General features: G+C 39.5%; 1 protein-coding gene and 1 long non-coding RNA gene across 13 annotated transcripts in view; one reads left to right on the plus strand and one right to left on the minus strand.

Annotated features, from left to right (window-relative positions):
• PDE4D (phosphodiesterase 4D) overlaps positions 1-25,966 on the plus strand; it is a 1,583,646-nt gene that overhangs the window by 1,266,232 nt on the left and 291,448 nt on the right. The window contains exon 1 of one of the 12 annotated variants that reach the window (XM_069556485.1): positions 23,897-24,716. The exons of the other annotated variants lie outside the window; for them this stretch is intronic. Within the exon in view, the coding sequence (XP_069412586.1) occupies positions 24,652-24,716 (65 nt within the window). The 5' untranslated portion in view covers positions 23,897-24,651. Of the gene's footprint in view, positions 1-23,896; positions 24,717-25,966 lie in introns of those variants that run through there. 12 annotated transcript variants of the gene reach the window in all.
• On the minus strand, positions 21-24,520 carry LOC138421976 (uncharacterized). The gene is made up of 3 exons (XR_011249695.1): positions 23,757-24,520; positions 987-1,064; positions 21-541 (listed from the first exon to the last, which is right to left on the minus strand). It is a non-coding gene; the product is annotated as an uncharacterized lncRNA (long non-coding RNA).

Genomic DNA, 25,966 nt, shown 5'->3' on the forward strand with positions numbered 1-25,966 from the left:
AACACTCTGAGGCTGTAAACTTTTAAAAAATAAGTCAGTGTTTCTTATTGACATACCCTTATGGCATCCTATTTCACACATGTGTGCCAGAGACTGAAAAAGCCAAATGGGAAAGAAAAACAAGGATGTAAAGGAAAAGGGAAGAATCTGAGAAACTTGACAGAGTATTAAACTAAAATAGAAGCATTTCAGTGTTTAATGAAGAACACACATAACCATCTCACTTTATGTTGTTGTTCCATTGTTAAGTTGTGTCCAACTCTTTGCGACCCCATGGACTGCAGCACACCAGGCTTCCCTGTCCCTCACCGTCTCCTGGAGCTTGCCCAAGTTCACACCCGTCGAACGGGTGATGCTATCTAACCGTCTCATCTTCTCCTGGCCCTCTTCTCCTTTTGCCTTCAGTCTTTCCCAGCATCAGGGTCTTCTCTACTTTTTTCACTTTAATCCCTGTTTATTTAGTTTCCAAGTCCCAATCAAATCTTCTTTGGTGTCACAATGGAAGAGGCAGGGCTGGTCTAGGATACTCCGGAAGTAAAACCTGGGGCAAAAAGTATGAGCAGTTTATTTAGGAAGTCCACACAACCTAAGGAAAGAAGTAAGGAAGTGAGACAGAGAGTGGAAGGACACAAAAACATCATCAAGCCAGTTATCCCAGTCGGAACATGGGATAACATTGCTTGGGGCAACAGGGGACAGAGTGGAACACTCCTTAGAGTGGCCCCATCAATGGGATGAGGAAGCTGGAACCCTTACCCACCAGCTCCCTCTCATCCATCACCTATTAGGGATCATGAACAACCCAGCACTCTGGTTTGCTTATCCATAGGTCAAGCATGTAACTGTGCCCAGAAAGCAACCCTTAGACAAAGACTCACAGGTATTAAAAAAAAAAAAAAAAAAGCCTTCAGTCAGGGAGCTACAGATTTTTGGAGAATTCAGTTTTGAAAGGTAGGTATTCAGAGGACATAGGTACCAATACCTACCTCTGTGAAGGTCATAGACACTGAGGTAATTCATCTGCCTGTGTATAAAAGTATCTGAAATGAAGGCTTCTCTTTATTCTGTATGTTGGAAAAAAATGAAACAAAGCTATTATTGTTTCTGTGTTAGTATCTTAGCATTTGAATAAATGACACCAGAGATGATATTAATAAATATTAAGCAAATCCATTTACTTTCTCACACCATCAAATGTACAGTCATGTTTATTTGAAGTCCTCTGTAGACTAGCATTTGAAATAAGAGCTTCCATAGGTTGAGATTTAAAGCTATCTTTCTCCAAGCTGTTTAATTAGAATGGGCTTTAAAATACTTTATCTCATAAACCTTCAAAACAAAATGATTAATTGTCTTCTGAAATCTATAGAAAATGTGTCTTTAATGTCATTCTCAATGACCTCTTCTAGAGTGAAGGTAAAACAATTGTTTCCCCACTAGCTGAAATGTGGTTTTGCCAAATACAAGATGAAAGAAATTTGATAGTTAGTTGTTTTCTTTTGGTTTAGGAAGAAAAAGGAAACTTTTTATTTATGATTAATTCAAGGAATTTAAGAAATTCTCTTAAATCATTTTGAGCAAAAAGGTAAAAACAGAGGCCTGAAATCCCAGAATTCAAGCAGACCTTTAAAAGTTCTATCCTCAGGGCCTGACTGCCCAGTCTCATATTTTCTCTGTGTATTTTCTTCTACCCAAAGCTCCAATACCTCTCCTCACAGAAATGGACTCTTCTAACAAACCCAAGGGAGCCCCTCCTATTTTTGCTAAAAGGTTCTTCTTTATGTAATCCCAAATCCCTTCATCAAGATTTCCTGGTGAAATAGCACTTCACATTGCTTCATGCGGCTCTAGGCCTGGCCCATCCGTTTTGTCTGTCCCATACGCCACAAAAGAATGGCCTTCTCATTTCCAGCAGCTTTTGAGCTCCTATCCAGGATCCTCTTTCCTTGACATCTTGTGTGGGACTATTCATCCCACAAGGAGTTTTCCTTCTCTGCTTTCTTATTAGAACATTCCTGATCTATGTAATTCATTTGTTGATTTGCCCAATGTTGGTTGAGTGCTTCCTATGGACCAGGCACTGTTCCAGTTATTGGAGATGTAGGAGGATGTAAGACGCAGGCAATCCTTGTGCTCACAGAAGTTCTGTTTCAGTGGGTGAAGTCCACAGTGAAGAACACTACAAATTCAAATATGAGGCCTATACAGTGAAAAAAAAACAAAATAATGTGATGCTTTTCGTAGGAGTGTTTCTCTTACCAGCCATCCCTCTGTCCATTGCAAACTCTCTGAAGCAAGGGCTCCTTTTTTTCCAAGTACTCTAAATTTATTTGTATTTATTATAGTGACCTCAAAATACTTACTAATCCATCTTCATAAGTATATTATATTATTCTGGATAAACAGTATTTAATCATTTCGGATTTACGTGCATTGGATTAAGTTGGTAATATCTTAATTGAGTTGATATCGCTTGGAAAGACATATTTGACATAAAGACATATTTGACATAAAGACATCTTAACAGATGTCAGAATGTTGGTGGTGGTTGTTTAGTAGAACAGTCTTATGCGACTCTTTGTGACCCCATGGACTGTAGCCCACCAAACTCCACTGTCCCATGGGATTTCCCAGGCAAGAACACTGGAGCAGGTTGCCATTTCCTCCTCCAGGAGATCTTCCCAACCCAGGGGTCAAACCTATGTCTCTTAACATTTCTTGCTTGGAAAGCAGATTCTTTACCACTGTACCACCTGGGAAGTCTTAGATTTCCTTATACATCGTTAAATCTAAAGCTGTCCTGGTAATGTATGAACTAGTTTCACTTCTGACTCTCTACCCTTTTTCTTTTGTTGTTAAGTTGCTCAGTTGTGTCTGATTCTTTGCAACCCCATGGACTGTAGCACTCCAGGCTTCCCTGTCCTTCACCATCTCCAGGAGCTTGCTCAAACTCATGTTTTGTGTCGGTGATGCCATCCAACCGTCTCATCCTCTGTCATCCCTTTCTCCTGCCTTCAATCTTTCCCAAAGTCAGGGCCTTTGTTCTAATGAGTTGGCTGTTCGCATCAGATGGCCAAAATTTTGGAGCTTCAGCTTCAGCATCAATCCTTCAAATGAATATTCAGGGCTGATTCCTTTAGGATTGACTATTTTGATCTCCTTGCAGTCCAAGAGTCTTCTCCAACACCACAGTTCAAAAGCATCAGTTCTTCAGTGCTCAGCCTTCTTTATGATCCAACTCTCACATCCATACTTGAGTACTAGAAGAACCATAGCATTGACTAGATAGACCTTTGTGGGCAAAGTAATGTCTCTGCTTTTTAATATGCTGTATAGACTGGTCATAGATTTTCATCCAAGGAGCAAGCTTCTTTAAATTTCATGGCTGCGGTCACCATCCACAGTGATTTTGGAGCCCAAGAAAAGAAAGTCTGTCACTGCTTCCACTGTTCTCCACCTATTTGCCATGACGTGATGGGGCCCCTTTCCATGATCTTAGTTTTCTGAATGTTGAGTTTTAAGCCAGCTCTTTCATTCTCCTCTTTCACCTTCATCAAGAGGCTTTTTAGTTCCTCTTCATATTCTGCCATAAGGGTGGTGGCCATCCGCATATCTGATGTTATTTATATTTCTCCCGGCAATCTTGATTCCAGCTTGTGCTTCATCCAGCCTGGCAGTTCACATGACATACTCTTCATCTAAGTTAAATAAGCAAGGTAAAAATACACAGCCTTGACATATTCCTTTCCCAATTTGGAACCAGTCCACTGTTCTATGTGCAGCTCTAACTGTTGTTTCTTTACATGCATACAGGTTTCTCAGGAGGCAGGTAAGGTGGTCTGGTATTCCCATCTCTTTGCGAATTTTCCAGTTTGTTGTGATCCACACAGTCAAAGGCTTTGGCGTAGTCAATGAAGCAGATGTAGATGTTTTTCTGGAATTCTCTTGCTTTATCTATGATCCAACAGATGTTGGCAATTCGATTTCTGGTTCCTCTGCCTTTTCTAAATCCGGCTTGAACATCTGGAAGTTCTTGGTTCAGGTACTGTTGAAGCCTAGCTTGGAGAATGTTGAGCATTACTTTGCTAGCATGTGAAATGAGTGCACTTGTGCAGTAGTTTGAACATTCTTTGACATTGCCCTTCTTTGGGATTCGAAAACTGACCTTTTCCACTCCTGTGACCACTGCTGAGTTTTCCAAATTTGCTAGCATATTGAGTGCAGCACTTTAACAACATCATCTTTTAGGATTTGAAATAGCTCAGCTGGAATTCCTTCACCTCCATTAGCTTTGTTCGTAGTGATGCCTCCTGAGTCTCACTTGACATTGCACTCTAAAACATCTGGCTCTATGTGAGTGATCAGACCACTGTGGTTACCTGGGTCATTGAGATCATTTTTGTATAGTTCTTCTGTGTATTCTTGCCACCTCTACCCTTTATTTCCTATGAAATCAACACAAGTTTTGCTATCCCTCAATTTTCCCCTAATCTCTGTAGAACCCTCCCACTCCAATCCAGCAGACTTCCATTTCTCCTTTAGAAAAATCTGAAAGATAAATCACCTACTTACAGTTAATTACACACTCCAACCTGTGTTTGTGATGAATATAAGAAAATATGAGATCCCAGTTAATATATATATTGTATAAAGTGCCTAACAATGAAACACGATGATTCAGAATAAGGTGAAAATGGTTCTGTTCCTCAGCACAGAATCTTCCCTTTGAATTATCATATGGCAGCTAGCTCTAACCTCATGAATTTACCCTTGTTTTTAAATGTTGGGGTGTGTGTGTGTGTGTTGCTGATTGCCAGCAGTACCAAATCCTGAATATTTACTTGACAGCATCAACACTGGTAGCATGAGAGAAGTACATGGTCCAAAGGAAGTTGGCATGACATTTCCAAACATCAAATTGCTTATAAAATAAGGAATAATAACGACTCTTAAGGGGTTGTTTAGAATATTTGAAGGAAAAAACAGTTAAAGAACCGAACTAAGTGGATGCTGCTAAGTCGCTTCAGTCGTGTCCGATCCTGTGTGACCCCATAGATGGCAGCCCACCAGGCTCTGCCATCCCTGGGATTCTCCAGGCAAGAACACTGGAGTGGGTTGCCATTTCCTTCTCCAGTAGATGCTAATCAAATGCTAGTTTCCTTCTGTTTTTCAGAGGCACCAAATTACTTATTCAAGTAACCAAAGTCACTCAGACTTTGGCTAATGATTAAAGAGTAAAAATGAAGATTTTTATTTTTTTAATTAAGTCTACTAGGATTGGTTTCATGTATGAATGGAATAAGCACTTAACATTTTATCACAATTAATTATCCAAAAATTTTTACTATACCTACTGCTAAATAGTAAATAAAATAATTTATTCAGTGGAATTAATTTCTAATGGTAAACATTTCAGGCCTTTAACACACAATTTTTTTTTGAGAATTATTATACCCTGGTGGCTCAGATGATAGATTCTGCCTGCAAAGTGGGAGACCTGGGTTCATTCCTTGGGTTAGAAAGACCCCCTGGAAAAGGGAATGGCAACCCACTCCAGTATACTTGCCTGGAGAGGTCCAAGGGCAGAAGAGCCTGGTGGGCTACAGTCCTTGGGGTTGCAAAGAGTCAGACGTGACTGAGCTACTATAACACACACACACACTGCACCTGGTGTTATAATGGGGCTTCCTGGTGGCTCAGTTGGTAAAGAATCTGCCTGAAATGCAGAATATCCAGGTTCAACCCCCAGGTCAGGAAGATCCTCTGGAGAAGGAATTGGGAACCCACTCCGGTACTCTTGCCTGGACGGACAGAGGACAGAGGAGCCTGGTGGGCTCCATGGGGTTGCAAGAATCTGACATGACTTAGCAACTAAACCACCACCACCACTATTAAAATATAAATAGTTGATATTAGCCCACTGTTGCATTACCCAGTCTGCATAAAGGAGTTGTTTTGAGATTAGTAAAGCAGTAAGTTCGTACATCTTAAATGGCGGTTAAAGAGAAATCTAGTAACACAAGGAGCACCCCCACATCAAACTTATTTTGTTTGACTTCATAGTATTGGCCAGATGGTATTTTATAAAATTTGAGATACCGGCAACATTTTAAAAGGGAAGATCTCTCATATAATTCCAGGTTTCTCTTTGCAAGTAAAAAAAGTTGATCACATTGGGGTCTCAGACATTCCTGGATAATGAGCCACTCTTTGAGGAGTGGAAAGAGTATTTTTCTGTGGACTGATTACCCCAGTAAAAAATCTGCAAATGCTTCGGTGTACCTTTGGTCATTGTCTTCGTTTTTCCAAAAGCATCCTGTTAAACTGTTCCTAGTTCTCAGCTTTAGAGATACACAGAAAATGTTTCTTCCAGAGCCATAAATACTCTTGAGGCTGAATTGTAATAATATGGTATGATTTTTTTTTATACATTCCATAATCCTAACAGTTGAAAAAAAGAGAGAGAGAGACATTATCTTCTTTAATAGTAAGAGTTAACATTTAGTGAGTCTTTAACTGGGTGCTGAGCACTGTTCTAAGCATTTTAAGTGTAGTCGCTCAGTCATGTCTTACTCTAGCCCACCAGGCTCCTCTGTCCATGGGATTATCCAAGCAAGAATACTGGAGTGGGTTGCCATTTCCTTCTCCAGGGGATCTTCCCGACCCAGGGATCGAACCTGGGTCTTCCGCATCACAGGCAGATGCTTATAACCATCTATTAATACTTGTAGGTAGGAGACATACACTATAGTACAGCAACTGTTTTAATATGGAAAATAATCCTGAATTCTCATTATAAGCATTTTAATTCTTATTAGATAAGCATTATAAGCATTAAAATTCTCATTATATAAGTATTTTACCAGCATCATTTAATATAATTCTCCCAACCACCTTGATCACACCCATTTTACAGCAGAATAGACTGGGGCCTAGAAAGGTAAATCCACATGACTTGGGTAAGGAGCCAAGTTGGGATTTATACCTTGTCACTCTGACTCACAGTCTTCCCCATCACTGTCTGATACTCCTTTCTCTGTACTGTTCCTTGTGTTAGCCTTGGTGCTTCAGCTGGAGCCTTTGGGATCTATCTGAAGATGAAAAATACAGTTGTACTGTCTCATCATTTGAGACACAGAAAGACAGGCCCACCATGTTGCAGGACTCCAAAGACACAATTCCCATCAGGGGTTGGGTAAATGGTGCCCCCTGGAATTGTGCAGTATACCATTTGCACAGACACATGCAGTGGCCCTGCTAACAGATACTCTCTCACACAATTTCATGATTTTTAGTGGCACCGTGCTGTGCCGTGGGTAGTTGCTCAGTCATGTCTGACTCTTTGCAGTCCCATGGACTATAGACTACCGGGCTCTTCTGTCCATGAGGATTCTCCAGGCAAGAATACTGGAGTGGATAGCCATTCCCTTCTCCAGGGGATCTTCCCAACCCAGGGATGGAACCCGGGTCTCCCACACTGCAGACAGACTCTTTCCTGACTGAGCCACTAGGTAAGCCCAAGGTGGTTCTTTAGGGTGAACTGAAATTCTCTGTAGCCATTTCTTCTGCTTCCAGTCATGTCAAGCAGTAGTTGAGGACATACGTTCTCAGAAATAATCTCTAAAGAGTTGAAGGCAGGTTGCTCACAGATTATTTCCCCAGGATAGGAGACTGGCAGTGGTGGCTTTTCTGTGTGGACACAGAGCTTGGTCTGAAATGGTGAGTCACTCTCCCCCAACAGAGCACGCGGTAACGCTGCAGCCAGATTGTGCCCCATGGTACATAACTCCCCTTGAGTCAGGAGAGTCAAGTCACTCAGGCATTAAAGTTTAACCTCCTGGCCTACCTGCCAGTTACAAAAGAGCCAGAATTCCACAGCATTCCTAAAGCTCATATCATTTTCACCGTAGGCTTTAGGAATGTATTTAAGTAACAGTGACAACAATGAAGAAAACACATTTGGTTATAGAAGCCTCTGTGGTACATTTTGTGCTATTTTGAAAGAATACATCCATTTGTCCTTAAAAAACAAAGTTTATTTCAAAGGAAAAATATCAGTCATACTCACTGAGCAATGGAGCAGAATAAGAGTCAGTGTTAATCCAGATGTACCTGTTATATTGTGGGTTGAAATCTTGTCTTCCTATTTCCAGTTTCTCTAATTGGAGTAGAAACCTAACCCCAGTTCAAAATAATATCCCCTGGGCCTGAATAGAAATAAAGTTGGCCTGTTACAGACTCTCATCCAACTTCCTCCATTATGGGAAAATTTTGGGTCCCCAGCAATATCACTGTGTCTAAATCACTAGGTTAAATTGTTTTGAAGGACAGTTTAACCAATCATTTTGGTACAGCAGGCAACAATATTATTGTTTTAGTTTGGTCATTCATGTACCCAAACTCTGAATTCATTATCTCATGATCTCATGTGTTCAGTTATTATAGAGAAATTCTAACCATAAGGAGAGGAGTATTTTTCTTCCCAACTAAACTATTTGGTCCTCCCGGAAACAACCACATCTTGCGCTTTTTATTGTTCATGGGATCTAGACTGAGCTGGATCATGAGTAAGTCATGAAGACTGGTTGCCTTACTTCACCTCGTTAGCAAAGTGAAGTATAACTCATAATCATCAATGTGCTGCAGGAAATAGCACACTATCTGGAAATATTAAATATGTCTCCTTGCATGAATCACTTCTTACTGGAATTCTCTTTCCTTCCAAAAACCAACACCAGCGATCTGGTGTCCATGGCACATACTTTGGTCCTCAGTGTCTAGAGCTTGTGAGCTTTTTATGGACCTATGAAAATATTTGAGAACTAAAAAGTAAAGTTATTGACTCCAAAATACAAAAAGAAAACTGCAAAATCCTGATTAAAATTTAATTAAGTATTTAAAAATGTAACATTATGTGAACTTCAATAATTGTCAAGTAATTATTTATAAAAATTTTATTACATTTGGAAAAAAAAACTTGTGGGCTTTTTTTTTTTCTTTTCACAAGAATTCTCAAGAATGTCAGATGATTGCAGAGAAATCAGGGTTAGTCATTAGCTAGATGAGTTTAGTAGCCAAATAATTTCAAAGAAAAATTATAAAGATCCTTTCTAGATTTTCATAGCAAAATCATTATATAATGTGGGAAGTGGATCCATTTTAATATCTGGGATATGATGTGTAGTGGAATTTACAAAGGAATTACAACAGCCTTGCTTAAACTATTATTCATTTGCCAGATTATTTTTTAAATAACTTTTTTTTTTTTTAAACTAAAACTAAGCTGTCATTGTAATTTAGAGTTTCTATTAGGTAACTTAAGAAAAAGATTAACTATCTTCAGAGAGGTCTGTGTGTTAACCGGAACTGACTTAGTCCTGGGGGAAATTAACTGACTGAAGGACTGTCAGCTGAATGAAGGTTTAAATTTCATGAACTTGGAGGAGAGAGCTTTTTTGCATTCTCCTCCCGTATGGAGTAACAATCTGTTCTGAAAGTGGAGAGTGTTTTAGCATTATCTCTCCTAGCTCATTTGCTTTCAACTTTCCATAAATCAAGTTCCGCCAATTACCATCTTTAAGACTCAACTTTTTGCAAAATTGTTAGACAAAGCACTCTCTTTGAGAAGACAGAGAATACACTATGGAGTAATTCCTCTGAAAATCACAGTTCTGTATTGTATACAGTTATTTTTTTAGAGTTCACTGCCTGCCTGGAATGAAGGCTGACTTTCTCCCCAGAAGAGCACAGACTGATCCACAGAGTCAGGTTAAACAGTACCTGAGTCTGCTTGCCTATCGCTTATTCAGGAATTTTCTGTTACAAAAGCAAAATATAACTGTAAGTATAATGTACTTATTGAAATTTTTCTTGAGCTCAAAAGGAAAATGAGTCTTCATTTTGGAAAAAAGAATCAACATAGTGAAATAAAAGTGCATCTTTTTCCAAAAGTTTTTGTTGACTACTACGTTTATATACACACCTATCATCTGGTATCTGAATACCTGAAACATTCGTAAAGTTTTAATTCCTAGAATGAAAATAATGATTAATTTCTAACGATTTTGATGTTATGTCGACAAAAATAACTGTGACCAGGAGTGAAACTCTAACCATCTCATCATCTTTATCTTAGGATTGATTTAAAAATTAAAAAAAAAGAAAATCCTCCTACTGAGATGCTATTTGTGGTGCTATTTGTTTAGTTCCTGAGGTCCTAGTTTTCCCGAGGTGATGTTTGGCTCTCCTAAAAGACAAATCCATGTCCCTACTCCTAAGGCCTTGAGAATGGTGCCTAAGCTCCTCCAGACCTCAGTTTCCTCAACTCTTTGATGGAGGAAACTAGTACATAGCTCATGTGTTTGTGTGTTTTCTTATTTTTAAATGTATTTTATTAAAGTATAGTTGATTTACAATGTTGTGTTAATTTCTGCTGTCCAGCAATGTGATTCAGTTATGTGCTCAGCTGTGTTCAACTCTTTGCAACCCCATTGACTATAGCCCCCAGGCTCCTCTGCCTATGGCATTTTAGGCAAGAATACTGGAATAGGATGCTGTTTCCTATTTCAGGGGATCTTCATGACCCAGAGATCGAACTCACATTTCTTGCATCTCCTGCATTGACAGGAGGATACTTTACCACCAGGCCACCTTGGAAGCCCAATTCAGTTACACATATACACATTATTTTTCATACTCTTTTCCATTATGCTTTATCACCTGATATTGAATGTAGTTCCCTATGCTCTATAGTCGACCTTGTCACTAATATGAGTTTGTTTTCAGTATTAATGAGATGACATGTGTGAGCGCCATATCCAGTGCCTGGTACTTGGTGAGCCTGAGTTCTAGCCACTTCTTCCACTCACCTTGCTGGGAAGCACTCTTTGGACTTCAGTTCCATCACCTGATAAATGGGTATATAGAGCCTTCATGAGGCTGATGTAGACGTTATTGTGTTAACAACCTCACTCCGTGACTCCAAGCCATTTCTTTGAGCTCTGGCCAGAGCAGACTTCCCATCCAGAGGCACAGCTCTCTCATTCATGGGCTGATGTGTGGCTGGCTATGGCAGATATTACGGGTCCCCACAAGCACCCTCTCATTTTCCTGCCAGTAAAGATGTGGGGAAACTCTTCCCAGAAGAGCCATTTCTTTGAACTGAAGTACTTTATCTGGATTAATAGCTCATGACATAATAAACACTAAACACTTAAGAAAGAATCTTTTCCTCCTTAAAAATGATGGTGGAGTCAGGTCACTGATTGCCTAAGCCCCCTTCCAGTGTGTTTCTTTTTCCTTTGGGAGAAAGTTTTTACTGTAAAGATGTGGGAACTCAGTTTTGGCAAAGAAGGTATAGAAAATAGTTTTCAGAAATAGTGGCTTATGAAAAAGAAAACACGCCAAACTCAGTTTTTGAATTCTGATTCCAGCCGTGAAGCATATGCCATAAAAGGGCACAGGGAGAAAACTTACAAAAGGCTTATCCACTGTGATTAACCAAAAAAAGGACTCTGTTGTTAAGCGGACAGCCTGTGAGCCACATTTCGTTGTAGGTACTGGGAATACAGAAATAAATAAACCCCATTCCTGATTGCAAGGGGCTTGCAGCTCTGTGGAAGAGCCCAGGTGTCTGTTCAGGACCAGACACGGAGGATAGGAGGATGGGAACCCACAGTCCCTTCCGCTTTGCCAGATAAAGAGAGGATCACACTGGTGTTCCTAAGCACTCTGGTTGGAATTAGCGTCAGAATCTGAACGTTTGCTTAGCCCAGGGCACCAAATTCAAACTGAAAGGCAGAATGGGACCAGAGAAGCTGACCCCCAAGTTTATTTTTGACCAGAAAAAGAGAGATCAAAGGGAAGAACAATAATGTTGCCAACAAAGCATTTGCAGAGGTCTGCGAGTGGTAGAGAAGGAATCCTTGCAGGTAGGTGGATAACAGTTGTCTCCTTCCATCCCAGAACAACCCTGGGAGGAAGATAAGTGAGTTATCACATAGAAAAGTAGAATCTTAGGAGATTAAAGTTGTTTTCAGAGATTGCAGTCAAAATCAATTGTCTGAACGGTAACTGTGGAACTCTGCTGTCCCTAGGATTGCTATTGTGTGCTGTCGACTATTGGAAATCCATCACACACAAGGTACAAAATGTACATATAGAATAGTAATCTTCAGAATTAACCCAAGATGTTCACAGAACTGAATGAAGCCAAGAAACTGAACTTCTGAGTTTGTCATGGAGTTAGTTGGTCTTTCCTGCTGCTCGTGTTAGACCCTGAAGGGAGATGGAGGTAGGGGAAGCAGCTTGGGCAGATTTCGGGCAAGCCATGTATGATGTGGATGTCTGTTATCACAGGAGAATGCTGTAATTGATTCAGTAAGAAAGAGGAGGCTGTTGAAAGTTTTCAAGAAAAATTTAACATTTTAAGTTTTGTGTCATTGAAAGGTAACCCTAAGACAATATAGAGACTGAACCTTAGACGTGTAAGACGGGAGGGAAGAAAACTATTCAAGTCTATTATGTAAAGGGAGTCAGCAGCTCAAGGTCAGACTGAGATGGAAGCAGAAAATGATTTAATTTTTATAAAAGTTATGGAAGTATAGTTGATTTACAATATGTTAGTTTCCAGTGTGGGGCTTCCATGGTGGCTCAGAGGTAAAACAAAACAAAACCATATCCCAGAGCTTGCTCAAACTCATGATGTACATTGAGTTGGTGGACATGACTCATGTCCATTGAGTGCCACCTGGGAAGCCCATTGAACCCCTGAAAGTGTTAGTTGTTCAGTTGTGTCCGTTTCTTTGCAATCCCATGGACTGTAGCCCACCAGCTTCCTCTGTCCATGAAAACTTCCAGGCAAGAATACTGGAATGAGTTGCCATTCCCTTCTCCAGGGGATCTTCCCAACCTGGATATCGAACCCCAGGTCTCCTGCATTGCAGGCAGATTCTTTACTGTCTGAGCCACTACTATATGCCAAATACTTTGGCAAGATTTTACATGTCTCATTTAATCCTCAAAACCCTGTTTTATCTCCATTTTATAGTCTAGGAAACTGAGACTTAGAGAAGATTAATAAGTTGTTCAAGATCAAATAGCTAGTCACCAGTGGTGTTTGGATTGGCACCCAGGCAATCTAACCCCAAAGGCTACTTTTTAACCTGCTCCTGTATACCCTCCTTAACTAACAAACATTGTCTCAAAGAGTAGACCTTTTACATTAAATAGATCTTATTTGTGATGTGTGATCAAGGGGAAATTACTTGAGTTGCCTGGATTGTTTTACCATTACCATTACTACAAGCTAGGAAAAATGTTATCAAACAAATGGAAATTAAATGAGCCCTCTGAAAATCTGCTTTCTAATAAGTCAATTTCCTTCATTGTCTAAAGCATCAGGTATTAAATTACCATTAAAGCATGTTCCATGTACATTTATTTTTGACACAATTTTTTTCCAAATTCTATTTTAATGAAAACTTCAAGCTATCTCACAGTGTTAGAAACAAGAGCTTCAGTTGGCAATGTGATTTTTCCAGTTGTTTGATCTCTTTTAAAAGATTTAACTCAATTTTAGAATATAGCATTGTCCTTTGAGATAGGTACATAGCATTAGAAACCACTTGATTAAACATAGGGTCTAGTATGAATCTGAAATCGGAACTAGAGAGAAAATATGAGCTATAATTTGGGTAAGTGCTAATATCATTTGTATACATTTCAACAAAGTAACAGCTATAGAGATGACGTGCAAGGAAACAAACCAGACACTGGTCAAGGCAATATTTTTACTCTTGACTGTGTCTATGTAACAGCAAGCAACACTTTATAGAGAGTCAGGGATGGTTTAAGGAAGTACATCGATTTCTCAAGTTGAGAATCCTTACCTTAACTTTTATTTCTAATGCTTTGCTTTGCTCTTTAAGAATGAGACATTTAGAACAAGACTGGCTATCAACTCCTGAATGTACCATTAAAATTTAATCTTTTTGATTCTACTTACATCAATACTTAAATTTATGGAGACAGTGCAGAATGGTGGTTGTCCGGGTTTGGGAGGAGAGGGAAATGGGTGTTACTGTTTAATGGGTACTACTGTGTTACAATTTGACAAAATGAATGAAAATTTTCTAGAGATGGATGGTGGTAATGGTTGCCTTTGACTGTGTGGATCACAAGAAACTGTGGACAATTCTTCAAAAGATGGGAATATCAGATCACCTTACCTGCCTCCTGAGAAATCTGTATGCAGGTCAGGAAGCAACAGTTAGAGCTGGACATGGAACAGACTGATTCCAAATTAGGAAAGGAGTACGTCGAGGCTGTATATTGTCACCCTGCTTATTTAACTTATATGCAGAGTACATCATGAGAAATGCCAGGCTGGATGAAGCACAAGCTGGAATCAAGATTGCCGGAAGAAATATCAATAACCTCAGAGAGGTGGATGACACCACCTTTATGGCAGAAAGCAAAGAAGAACTAAAGAGCCTCTTGATGAAAGTGAAAGATGAGAGTGAAAAAGTTGGCTTAAAACTCAACATTCAGAAAACTAAGATCATGGCATCTGGTCCCATCACTTCATGGCAAATAGATGGGGAAACAATGGAAACAGTGACAGACTTTATTTGGGGGGGGCTCCAAAATCACTGCAGATGATGACTGCAGCCATGAAATTAAAAGACGCTTGCTCCTTGGAAGAAAAGCTATGACCAGCCTAGACAGCATATTAAAAAGCAGAGACATTACTTTGCCAACCAAAGTCCATCTAGTCAAGGCTATGATTTTTCCAGTAATCATGTATGGATGTGAGAGTTGGACTATAAGGAAAGCTGAGTGCTGAAGATGCTTTTGAACTGTGGTGTTGGAGAAGACTCTTGAGAGTCCCTTGGACTACAAGGGGATCAAACCAGTCAATCCTAAAGAAAATCAGTCCTGAATATTCATTGGAAGGACTGATGTTTAAGCTGAAACTCCAATACTTTGGCCACCTGATACGAAGAAATGTCTCATTGGAAAAGACCTTGACGCTGGGAAAGATTGAAGGCAGGAGGAGAAGGGTACAACAGAGGATGAGATGGTTGGATGGCATCACCGACTCGATGGACATGAGTTTGAGTAAGCTCCGGGAATTGGTGATGGACAGGGAGGCCTGGCGTGCTGCAGTCCATGGGGTCACAAAGAGCCAGACATGACTGAGTGACTGAACTGAACTGAACTGAACGGTTGCCCGACAGTGTGAATGTATTTAAGGCCATTGAGCTGTGCACTAAAAAGGGTTAAACTAGTAAATTTTATGTATGTTTTACCATGATAAAAAAAATACTTTATCTTGACCTATACTTATAGAGGGTCAAAATATATTTAGCCATTGGATATATAATTTTTAAATATTTGAACTTAAATTGACATAGCCAATTCCTTCATTTTAAAGTAAAATCTATAGATTTCTAGCTTCAAAATGGTGGATAGATGATCTCCCCAACCATTTTTTTTTTTCTAAAAATATCACCCCAATCAATAACATGAGTGAACTCTAAAAATAGGGATAGTACAGAGGTATGTATAATGTACACCCAGCCACAAGTCCTGACTCTTCCTCTGGGTAGTCAGCATACCCTACATCTCTCCCCATGGAAGACAAGAGGTTTTGCAGCAGTAGGCAGAGAGTCCAGGAAGGATAGCTGTGCAAACTGTGTTTGGAGGATGCTACAAAAGTCTGCAAACTGACCAGGCAGACCTCCATTTCCCTTCTCTTGCCCACATCAGACCACTAGCAGCATGACCTAATACCCATCCCTAGAAAACACAAACCACCCCAGAGGGAAAAAAGTCATACAGTGACATTTAGGGTGGTCCAATAAAATACCTGCCGGGCACCTAATCTCACTACAGCAAATTCCCCAGTGCACAAGCCCCACCCAGGCACTCGGCACCTCCACCACCCTCTAGAGCTCAACCTCATTTGTGACATCGGGTCAGGGACCAGTGCAGGAGTTTGAGAATCCTACTCTCACCACTGATGAGCTGTTTGCATGTGTTTCTTTAATATCATTTAAATACTTAATTGAAATGAGGTTAAATTTACAGAGATACACATAATTTGAGAATAAAGAAGAACATAAAAGAATGACGAAGAGAGGGTTAGAATAAGAAGGAAATATAACAGCACTTATGAAACTTTAAGCAGCTTACTTGAGCCGTACAATGCAGGGTGTTTTTTTCTTTTGATCCCATATTTTGAATTAGTACAAAGTTCTGAGAGTTATTTACAAAGTATATATCTTGTCAACATTACTGATCCCAGGCAAAAATGCTTATGCCAGTTTTAAAAACTAGTTTTCTGCACCTTTTGATTGACAGTATAATTGGTTGACAGATGTGGAAATCTATATTATCAGAGATCTCACGCATTGTTCTTTTAAAATAATCATGTTAGTCAGGATTACTTAATGAGGTAATCAAAATGCCATGTATTGTGGAGGTAACCACAAGTGACTCTAGGATTATGGCTAAACATCTTACACCCTTCACAGCTAACAGACTTGTAACCTTGTCATGTATACCCTCATCATAGTGTTTATGAGCCTAAAAACTAGAAACGAGGACAGTGAACTTAGATTGCTTAATCCTGGATATCTTGAAAATCTAGAATTTACTAGCTGATGGACAAGGAGTGAGGTGCTTTCTTGTGATTTTGATTTAAATTTCCCTGATAATTAGGGATGTTGACCAGATGGCTAGTAGGTACATTAAAAAGATGGTCAACATCCTTAATCAGGGAAATTTAAATCAAAATCACAAGATAGCACCTCACTCCTTGTCCATCAGCCAGTAAATTCTAGATTTTCAAGATATCCAGGATTAAACAATCTAACACTGAGCGACTTCACTTTCACTTTGCACTTTCATGCACTGGAGAAGGAAATGGCAACCCACTCCAGTGTTCTTGCCTGGAGAATCCTAGGGACGAGGGAGCCTGGTGGGCTGCCGTCTATGGTGTCTCACAGAGTCGGACACGACTGAAGCGACTTAGCTTAGCCATCTATATATCTTGTTTTTTGGAAAAATGCCTGCTCAAGTCCTTTGCCCATTGATTAATCATATTATTTGGGTTATTTTGCTATTGAGTTGTACGAATTTTATATGTATTTTAAATATTAATACTTTATCAGATATGTAGCTTGCAAATATCTTCTCCATTACATAGGTTAAATTTTCACTTTTGTGACATTGTGATTTATAAGAAAAATACATTTGGTCATTTGGATGACCAAAATCTGTTTCTAATACATATTAGGTCTTTATCCACTGGTTCCTGGTTCACAGCTCTTAAAACCTTTGGAATTTCCTGTGATAAGAATCATTAAAGTATATTTTGTTATGCTAATAAGGTAACCTCTGGAAAGTCCCTTAGGGAACTTAAAGAAGGGGGTGGAACCAACCAATCCTTTAGAAAGTTGGAACTTTCATTTTCACCCAGACTTCTGAGGGGATTGGCTGGGCGAGAGGCTAGAGGTTGAATCAGTCCTCAAAGACCAGTGATTTAATCAGTCATGCCAGTAACAAAGAAGCCTCCATAAAAACTGGAAAGAATAGGGTTCAGAAATCTTCAGGATTGGTAAATATGGGGATACGGGGGCAGAGTGATGCACTAGGAAAGAGTGTGGAAGCTTTGTGTCCTTCTCCCATACCATGCTCTACATACTTTTTCCATCTGGCTGTTCCTGAGTTATATCCTTTTATAATAAAACAGTAATCTAGTGAGTAAATGTGTTTCCTGAATTCTTGGTAGCATCTCTAGCAAATAAGGAGGGGATCATGGGAACCTCTGATTTATAGCCAATTTTTCAGTATTGCAAGTAACAACTTGGGTTTGCAACTGACATCTATAGCGAGCAGGAGGGAGTCTCATGGCACTGAGCCCTTAACCTGTGGAATCTGATATTATCTCCAAGTGGATGGTGTCAGTATTGAGTTGAATCCTCTGACACCCCGCTGGTGGTGTCAGAGAGTTGTTTGTTGACATGGGAAAGTCTGCATCTGCCCATCCACCCCCCCCCCCCCAACATGCATTACAGTTGTAAAGTTGGAGAGTGGAGTGAAGGGAAGGAAAGTCACTCAGTCATGTTCGACTCTTTGCGACCCCATGGACTATACATATACAGTCCACGGAATTCTCCAGGGCAGAATACTAGAGTGGGTAGCTGCTCCCTTCTCCAGGGGATCTTCCCAACCTAGGGATCAAACCCAGGTCTCCCACATGGCAGGTGGATTCTTTACCAACTGAACCACCAGGGAAGCCCATACAGGTCAATGCAGAACCCAGAAGAATTTTGTTGATGATTTCCTTTGCTATGCAGAAACTTTTTAGCTTGACATAAAGATTTGGTGCAGTATCTATCAAAATTCTAACAGCATTCTCCACATAAATAAAAAAGACAATCCTAGAATTCATATGGAACCACACACACACACACACACACACACACATGCAAACCACAAATAGCCAAAGCAATTTTGAAACAGAAGGACAAAGCTAGAGGCGTCACATTTCCTGATTTCAGGCTATATTACAAAGTTATAGTAATCAAAACAGTATAAAACATAAAAACAGACCCATAGATCAATGGAACAGAATAGAGTCTCAAGACTTCCCTAGTGATCCGGTGGCTAAGATTCCGTGCTCACAACGCATGGGGTCCAGATTCAATCCCTGAGAAGGGAACTAGTTCCCACTTGCTGCAACTAAAAGATCCTGCATGCTTCAACTAAGACCTGGCACAGCCAAATAAATATTAAAACAAACAAACAAAAAGAATAGAGAACCCAGAAATAAACTCATGCTTTTTTGGTCAATTAATTTTTAATAAAGGAGCTAAGAACATACACTGGGGGAAGGATAATCTCTTTAATAAATGATGTTGGGAAAACTCGATAACCACATATAAAATAATGAGATTGGACCTGTACCTTACAGTGGTCACAGTCATTTACCTGAAATGGATTAAAAACTTACAAGGCCTGAAACTTAACATTCCTATAACAAAAGAGGGAAAAACTCCTTGACATTGGTCCTGGTGGTGCATTTTTAGATATGATACCAAAAGCACAGGCATCAAAAGCAGAGTTAGACAAGCAAGATTACATCAAAATCATGATAATTACTTTTCGAACCTGACATTTTACAAAAGAGGTAGGAAACCTGAAGGTCAGAAGCATTCGAAATATAATACTCTTGAGCTTTTCCTCAGGAGTCAAGGAACTTAGCTCCAAGGAGGTTTATGCTTACAGAAAAGTCCTTGAATCCAAATGTATATAGGAGAAACAGCTCAAAATCTGCTACCGTTTCCCCTCCAGATAAGGGCAAGACCACATTATTTCTCAATAAGTAGGAAATACGGAGAAGGCAGTGGCACCGCACTCCAGTACCCTTGCCTGGAGAATCCCATGGGCGGAGGAGCCTGGTAGGCTGCAGTCCATGGGGTCGCTAAGAGTTGGACACGACTGAGCAACTTCACTTTCACTTTTCACTTTCATGCATTGGAGAAGGACAGGGCAACCCACTCCAGTGTTCTTGCCTGGAGAATCCCAGGGACGGGGGAGCCTGGTGGGCTGCCGTCTATGGGGTCGCACAGAGTTGGACAGGACTGAAGCGACTTAGCAGCAGCAGCAACTGCAAGAGTTCCAAGTGTTTTGTTCTTATTAAATACTTGAGTACAATGTAGAATGCCAGGACACTGTAGCAGCAACAAAGTAACAAACCCGTGCTCCATGTTCATTCTTCCTACAACATTACTTGACCTATATGCAGTCCTGATTTTAAGCACATTTGACAGGCCTGTATATTTTGCTACATCATAACATGGTTCTCAAAAATTGTAATCTGAAAATAAGAGTTTACTCAAAGGATAGAGATTTGGAAGTGGGCAGAGAATTTCAAAGTTAATAACATCTGAAAAAATCTAATTGTATAGTAATTAACATACTATCTAACTGTTAATGAACTTAACAGTTCATTCAGTTGGTTTCAGTTACTATTTTACGTTTAATGCCTGGCTTTTGATAACTGTCCTTAGTCCCACAGACTGTGCTTGCCATTGAATAAAAGGAAGGTTTTAGGGTGTACTCAGTCTATTTCCCTGCAGTTGATGCTTTCCACAGGAGTGTTGCCTGTGTTGCCTGCTGACCACCACTAGTATGGGAGAGATTGTAGGTGATATCTGGATTTTTTTTTAATTAACGCTTTTATTTGGGGGAAATGCAGTCAGCATATCAAACCCATTTAATCAAATAAACATAAGCTTATTGTTTATGTTATTTAAGTTAAAAGAGAATGAGTCAATGAAGAAAAATATCAACTCATAATGGTGTATACATGGTACAGATGCCAGTAGGACAGGACTTCTGAGGTTGTGTCCAGATGCCTGAAGTTTAGGAACCATGATACCACACAGTGGTTTGAATCAACCAAATGTATACGTACGGTTGGATGGCCATGATGAACACAGACATCTGTGGTACAGTCCTTTGAAATGTTGCAGGGACAGTAGTCAACTGCTACTGCTGCTAAGTCGCTTCAGTCGTGTCCGACTCTGTGCGACCCCATAGACAGCAGCCCACCAGGCTCCCCCGTCCCTGGGATTCTCCAGGCAAGAACACTGGAGTGGGTTGCCATTTCCTTCTCCAATGCGTCAGAGTGAAAAGTGAAAGTGAAGTCGCTCAGTCATGTCCGACCCTCAGCGACCCCATGGACTGCAGCCTTCCAGGCTCCTCTGTCCATGGGCTTTTCCAGGCAAGAGTACTGGGGTAGTCAAAGAGAAGTCTATATAACACTACACACTTCAGTATATCAGGAAAATGCTAGAAACATAGTAGCTTCTAGATCAAATGCATGTTCTCTAAACCCCTCCAGACAAGGTCCATGTGTTTCCTAAAGTCCCTAAATTCTCCCCAGATTCAGGCATCCTCATTGGCCATTGTGTACACCATCATATATTTGTGTACTAACAGGAATGTGTGGGAGGAAGCAGTTTCATATCCCTTCATTCTGAGAAGCTTTTCAGAGAAAATAATATGTGATACTAATTTATAAAACATCATTTCAGAAATTACCCTATGGGGAAAAAAATTCCTTAGACTGGAGAAAACACTGTAATATTGAACAAGCACTATTAGGGTTTTAAAAAATTGTAATCAGTTTGTCACTACCTTAATATCAGGGATAAGAGCAAAATTAAAGATTTCAATCTCCATGGCTTTGTGCTACTGTGTACCACTCTGCGTCTGTCTTTTTCTGTAACTTTGATGGATGTATCTAAGAAGCTTCAAGTCTTCTGGCTCGTTGCATATGTTGTCAGATTCCCCACTATTTAAACTTGTTTTCTTTGGGGACAGGGGTGATGTATTAGTCATTAAAGGACTGCGATATAGTGTACCCAGTTAGGAATTTCAGAGATAGATTCTTGGAATACGTGTAACATTGAGTAGAGCACGGGACAGCAGTAGTATAAGAGGGTAAGGATGTGTTTCTGACCGGGAAGGGAGTGCCAGTGAGCTAAGTAATCTCACGGGGACAGAAAGAGCTTTCTTGGGGATGGTGAAACAGAGGACTGACTATCTCAGGAGGGTTTTAAATTTTTAGTTAATTTATCTCTAATTGGAGGATAATTGCTTTACAATATTACATTGGTTTCTACTGTATATCAACATAATCAGTCATAGGCATACATATGTCCCCTCCTTCTTGAGCCTCTTTCCCATCTCCCACCCCTCCCCACCCCTCTAAGTTGTCACGGAGTTGGAGCTCCCTGTCATACAGCTATTTCAAGAGAGTTTAACCCTCAACATTCAGACATTTCATTTGGTGATTACTGTTACTTTCTTTCTGAAATATCAGCAAGAAGATAGTGGCGGGGCCTTACATGAAAGAGAACAGTACTTCAAATAAGTAATAGCAGTTGCTTTCACTTAGTCTGGTTTTTTTTTTTTCTTTTTCTTTTTTCTCTACATTAAAATTTCAAGAAAAAAAGATAAACCTCTTTTCATAAGCCCCCTCCCTTCAAAAAGGGGAGTAGTTTCCCCAACTTTCTTTTGAATGTCTGAAAGTATGTGATTGGTTAACCTCCCTTAAAGTGCCAACAACGTGTTTAACATGGGACAGAGCCAAGACTCTGTGAGTGCCCTGAACAGGCACTGAAAAACCGAAAAGCTTAAGGAGCTAGCTATATGGCAAGCAGTTTATTGGCATTTACCTGAAGTGGCCTGAGAGGAGACTAAATAATAAATGCACCTTGAAGTGTGACCGGGGAGGAAGAGGTGAAGGGTTTGCTGTAATAAGTAGCCAGAGGTCTGGCGAGATGCCTTACTACATTAATTTTCCAAGTCCTTTGGGTGGGTCACACTTGCGCTACAATATCCTGTCTGCAAATGCTAAATAAATACCAGGATCACGTCAGACTAAAGAACCAACGTACTAACTAATGTCATTTAAGAAATCAGGATGCTTAAAGTATTTTTCACTTGATAATTCACATTCAAATTAACTAAAGTTGGCACACCCAGACAAATGTTAATATATATCCTAGTGGAAATGTTTAGAGGGATTGGGGAGGGAAATCCAATCCTCTTCTCTTAAGAGCAATTTGAATTGTTTTGTTTGTTTTTTTGTGGTTGTTAAAAAATTTTATTGGAGTATAGTTGATTTACAATGTTGTGTTGGTTTTATATGTACAGCAAAGTAGTTCATTTACATATATATTCATTCTTTTAGAGATTCTTTTCCTATATAAATTATTACAAAATATTGAGTAAAGTTCCCTGTGCTATATACTAGTTATTATACATATATATAATCCATTGGTTATCCATTTTATACACAGTAGTGTGTTTAGTGAAAGTTGCTCATTCGTGTCTGACTCTTGAAGACCCCATGGACTGTAGCCTGCCAGGCTCCTCTGTCCATTGAATTCTCTAGGCCAGAATACTGGAGTGGGTAGCCTTTCCTTTCTCCAGGGATCTTCCCAATCCAGGGATTGAACCCAGGTCTGCTGCATTGCAGGCGGATTCTTTACCGTCTGAGATACCAGGGAATCCCAATGTTTTTAAGTTAATCCAAAACTCTTAATTTATCCCTCTCCCATACATTTCCCCTTTGGTAACCATAAGTTTGTTTTCAAAATAGATCAGTTTGGATTATGTCTACTAAAACAAAAAATATTTTATTTCAGATATAAGAACTGGGGCAGGGATTAGTTTTCAAAATAAGAGATGTTAAGATATAAGCTTCATTCCTTACTAAAGAGCTGTTAGGAATTTGCAAACCCAGAATCTTGGTATATACATACCAATCAATGAAATTTGCATATGATTTAAAAAAAAAAAAAAGGTTTACAAAACATCCTGCAAGGAAGCAGCCTCAGTACATGAAGCCACTTGTCCAGCAACATGACATTAGATTTTTCAGTTTAAACATTACAGGATGACCAGATGCAACGATGCCCGCTACATTCTGTTTAATTTTTAAGAGACAATTTGTGTTTCTACAACCAACCCCAAAGCATGAAATTTCACTAAATGTGCCCCAAATGAACAGCTGCTAAGTCTCCCAAGTCCTCTCAACTTTACTTTTGACTAGAACTTTTAGTTTTCTGTGCCAGAGTTTGAGAAAATGATTTTTTTTTTTTTTTGAGGGTGGATAAACAAGTCTATGGTGAAGGGGTGTGTTCCTTGTAAAGGTGCTCGGGGAATCTTACCTTGAATAACAAGAGACACCTCATTTCTCAGAGGAGGAAATAAGTTTCGAGATGTCTTCTGTTTGGCTGGTTTACACTCCTCCTCTCTGGCGCTGATCTGCAAAGAAGCTTTGTAAATTGACTAGACCCGCTGGGCGCCGGGTCTTTTTTTTTTTTTTCCTCTCTCTCACTTCCCTGCGATGTTTTGAACTGCCTTCCTACAGACGTCACACAGCCCTTGAGGAATAGTTTCTGCCTGGTGAGATTGAATGATAGTTCTCATTCACAAAGGCATGGAGTCAGATTCTAATCAGGGGACACAGCGGAAATTACGTTCGCAGGTACAACAGTGAGCCCAACTCAAGTGTGGAGAGCTTTGTTCCCTCTCTGACTTGGCTCCCCCGAGAGGAGTGTTTTTTTGTGGTTGCCCTGAAATGGAACTTCCCTGACAGCTCTCTGGTGTCGTTACTATACCTCGCGGTCATTTTTGTTTCCTTTCTCTCTAACCTGAGCACTTTTAGACGGTTGGAAACCTTTAATCCTGGTATTGTGGAAGTGCAAAAAAGATGCGATCAAGTGGCTCTTTCTCTCTGTTGGTTACCCTTGTGACCAGATGAAGAACAGATTCAAAATCCAGTTCCTCCCTTGGCAGTGCAAAGCAGAAAACAAACTGTCACTTCCGAACAGCCTGGTGATGGAGTAAATTCAGTATGAAAGAGGAAAAAGCTTCTGTGTCTTAGAAACCTCTCTCTGTTCTGGACTGGGGGCAGAAATTGGATTCCGGCAAATTTGGATTTCATCAAACAACCTCCTTTGAAAATGGAATATATTTCAAGCCATCTTTGTAGAAACACAGCTGAAATGTATTAAACAGAATTCTTGAAGAGTTTTTTTTTTTTTTTCTTTTTCCTCCAAAATGAGCATTATCGTGAAGCCAAGATCCCGGTCTACAAGTTCCCTGAGGACCTCAGAGGGAGTGTGGTAACGTGCTTTTCTCTCCTGCTTCTCCCCTTCTTTCATTTAAAGATTGACGTAATCCTGGAGTATTTAGTAACTGCTGACGAGGTTCAGGAGTTAGGTGTGATGTTAGGGCTTTGTAAGAAAGAGCACAGTGTTGGTGACACTTTCACCCTCTATTTTGTTGCTCGATTTTGTTTACTCTAAAAACAAGGGTGCTCACACTTTTTTTTTTTTTTTAAGACTCATGCACCATAGCAATTCATTTGGTGACAAGTTTTAGAAGAGGAAGGAAACTTGCAAAAACCTGGGAAGTTTAGAAAATGAAAACTTATCATTTTTCACTGTCTGATCTGCCTGCGTGTGTTCTTATCTCTCTTGCCTGATAGACAAGCAGGCTAGTAGTTAACGATCTTTGCTGTGGTCTTTAGAAGTAGTACTTTAGCTTTCAGCACACGAGTATTAAAATAATTAATAATGTTTTACATTTTAATCATATAACCAGCTTGAATTTAATTATATGACTAGATGTATATCGAGTTGCTTCTCATTCAGGAATCCCCTGTTTTATTTTGTTAACATAATGTTCCCTGATAATTTTGTGGGGTTTTCTTTTTGGTAATTTTCATCTTAGTAAAAAGTATATTAACTTCAGTTTATTCTGATATTTAGTTCTGCTATTTCTTCAGTATTTGATATGGCTGTATGCACATAATCCTTAAGGAACAGTTTCTCAGTAAATAACTTTTGTGTCTAATACAGGTATTTACAAAAATATTTTTATGGCTGTTTCAGAGGTTAATTTTATTTTCTTTATCTTAGTGATTGAGTGTAAATATATAAAAAAGCTCATCTTTTTAAAATGGAAAGAATCCTTTAGACAGGAGAATTAAAAGCAATGAGTGAAGGCAGGTGTTGAGGAAAGGCTGGAAGCAAGCAGGTAAGATGCACTACATATAATCATTTGAGCAGGCAGACACACAAATAAATACTTATATTATTCGTATAGGGAACTCAGTCCACATTTATGAGATTGGGTTGTCATTTGCTCTTCTTGTACTGCTGTTTTGTAGGGGACTAGAATCAAAAATTGTATTTCTGTGAGTTTTAATAAACTATAGATGCAGATTTGATCTCATATCAATTGTGATTTTTTAAAAAATACATGTGATAAATTCCTCCCTGAGTTTATTTAAAGAAAAGGTTGCATCTGAACTAAACTTGTATGGCTCTTTTATGCCAAATAATAAATACTGAGAAATACTTAGAATCCT

Source organism: Ovis canadensis, chromosome 16 (genome assembly GCF_042477335.2).
Source record: "Ovis canadensis isolate MfBH-ARS-UI-01 breed Bighorn chromosome 16, ARS-UI_OviCan_v2, whole genome shotgun sequence".
NCBI classification, from domain to species: domain Eukaryota; kingdom Metazoa; phylum Chordata; class Mammalia; order Artiodactyla; family Bovidae; genus Ovis; species Ovis canadensis.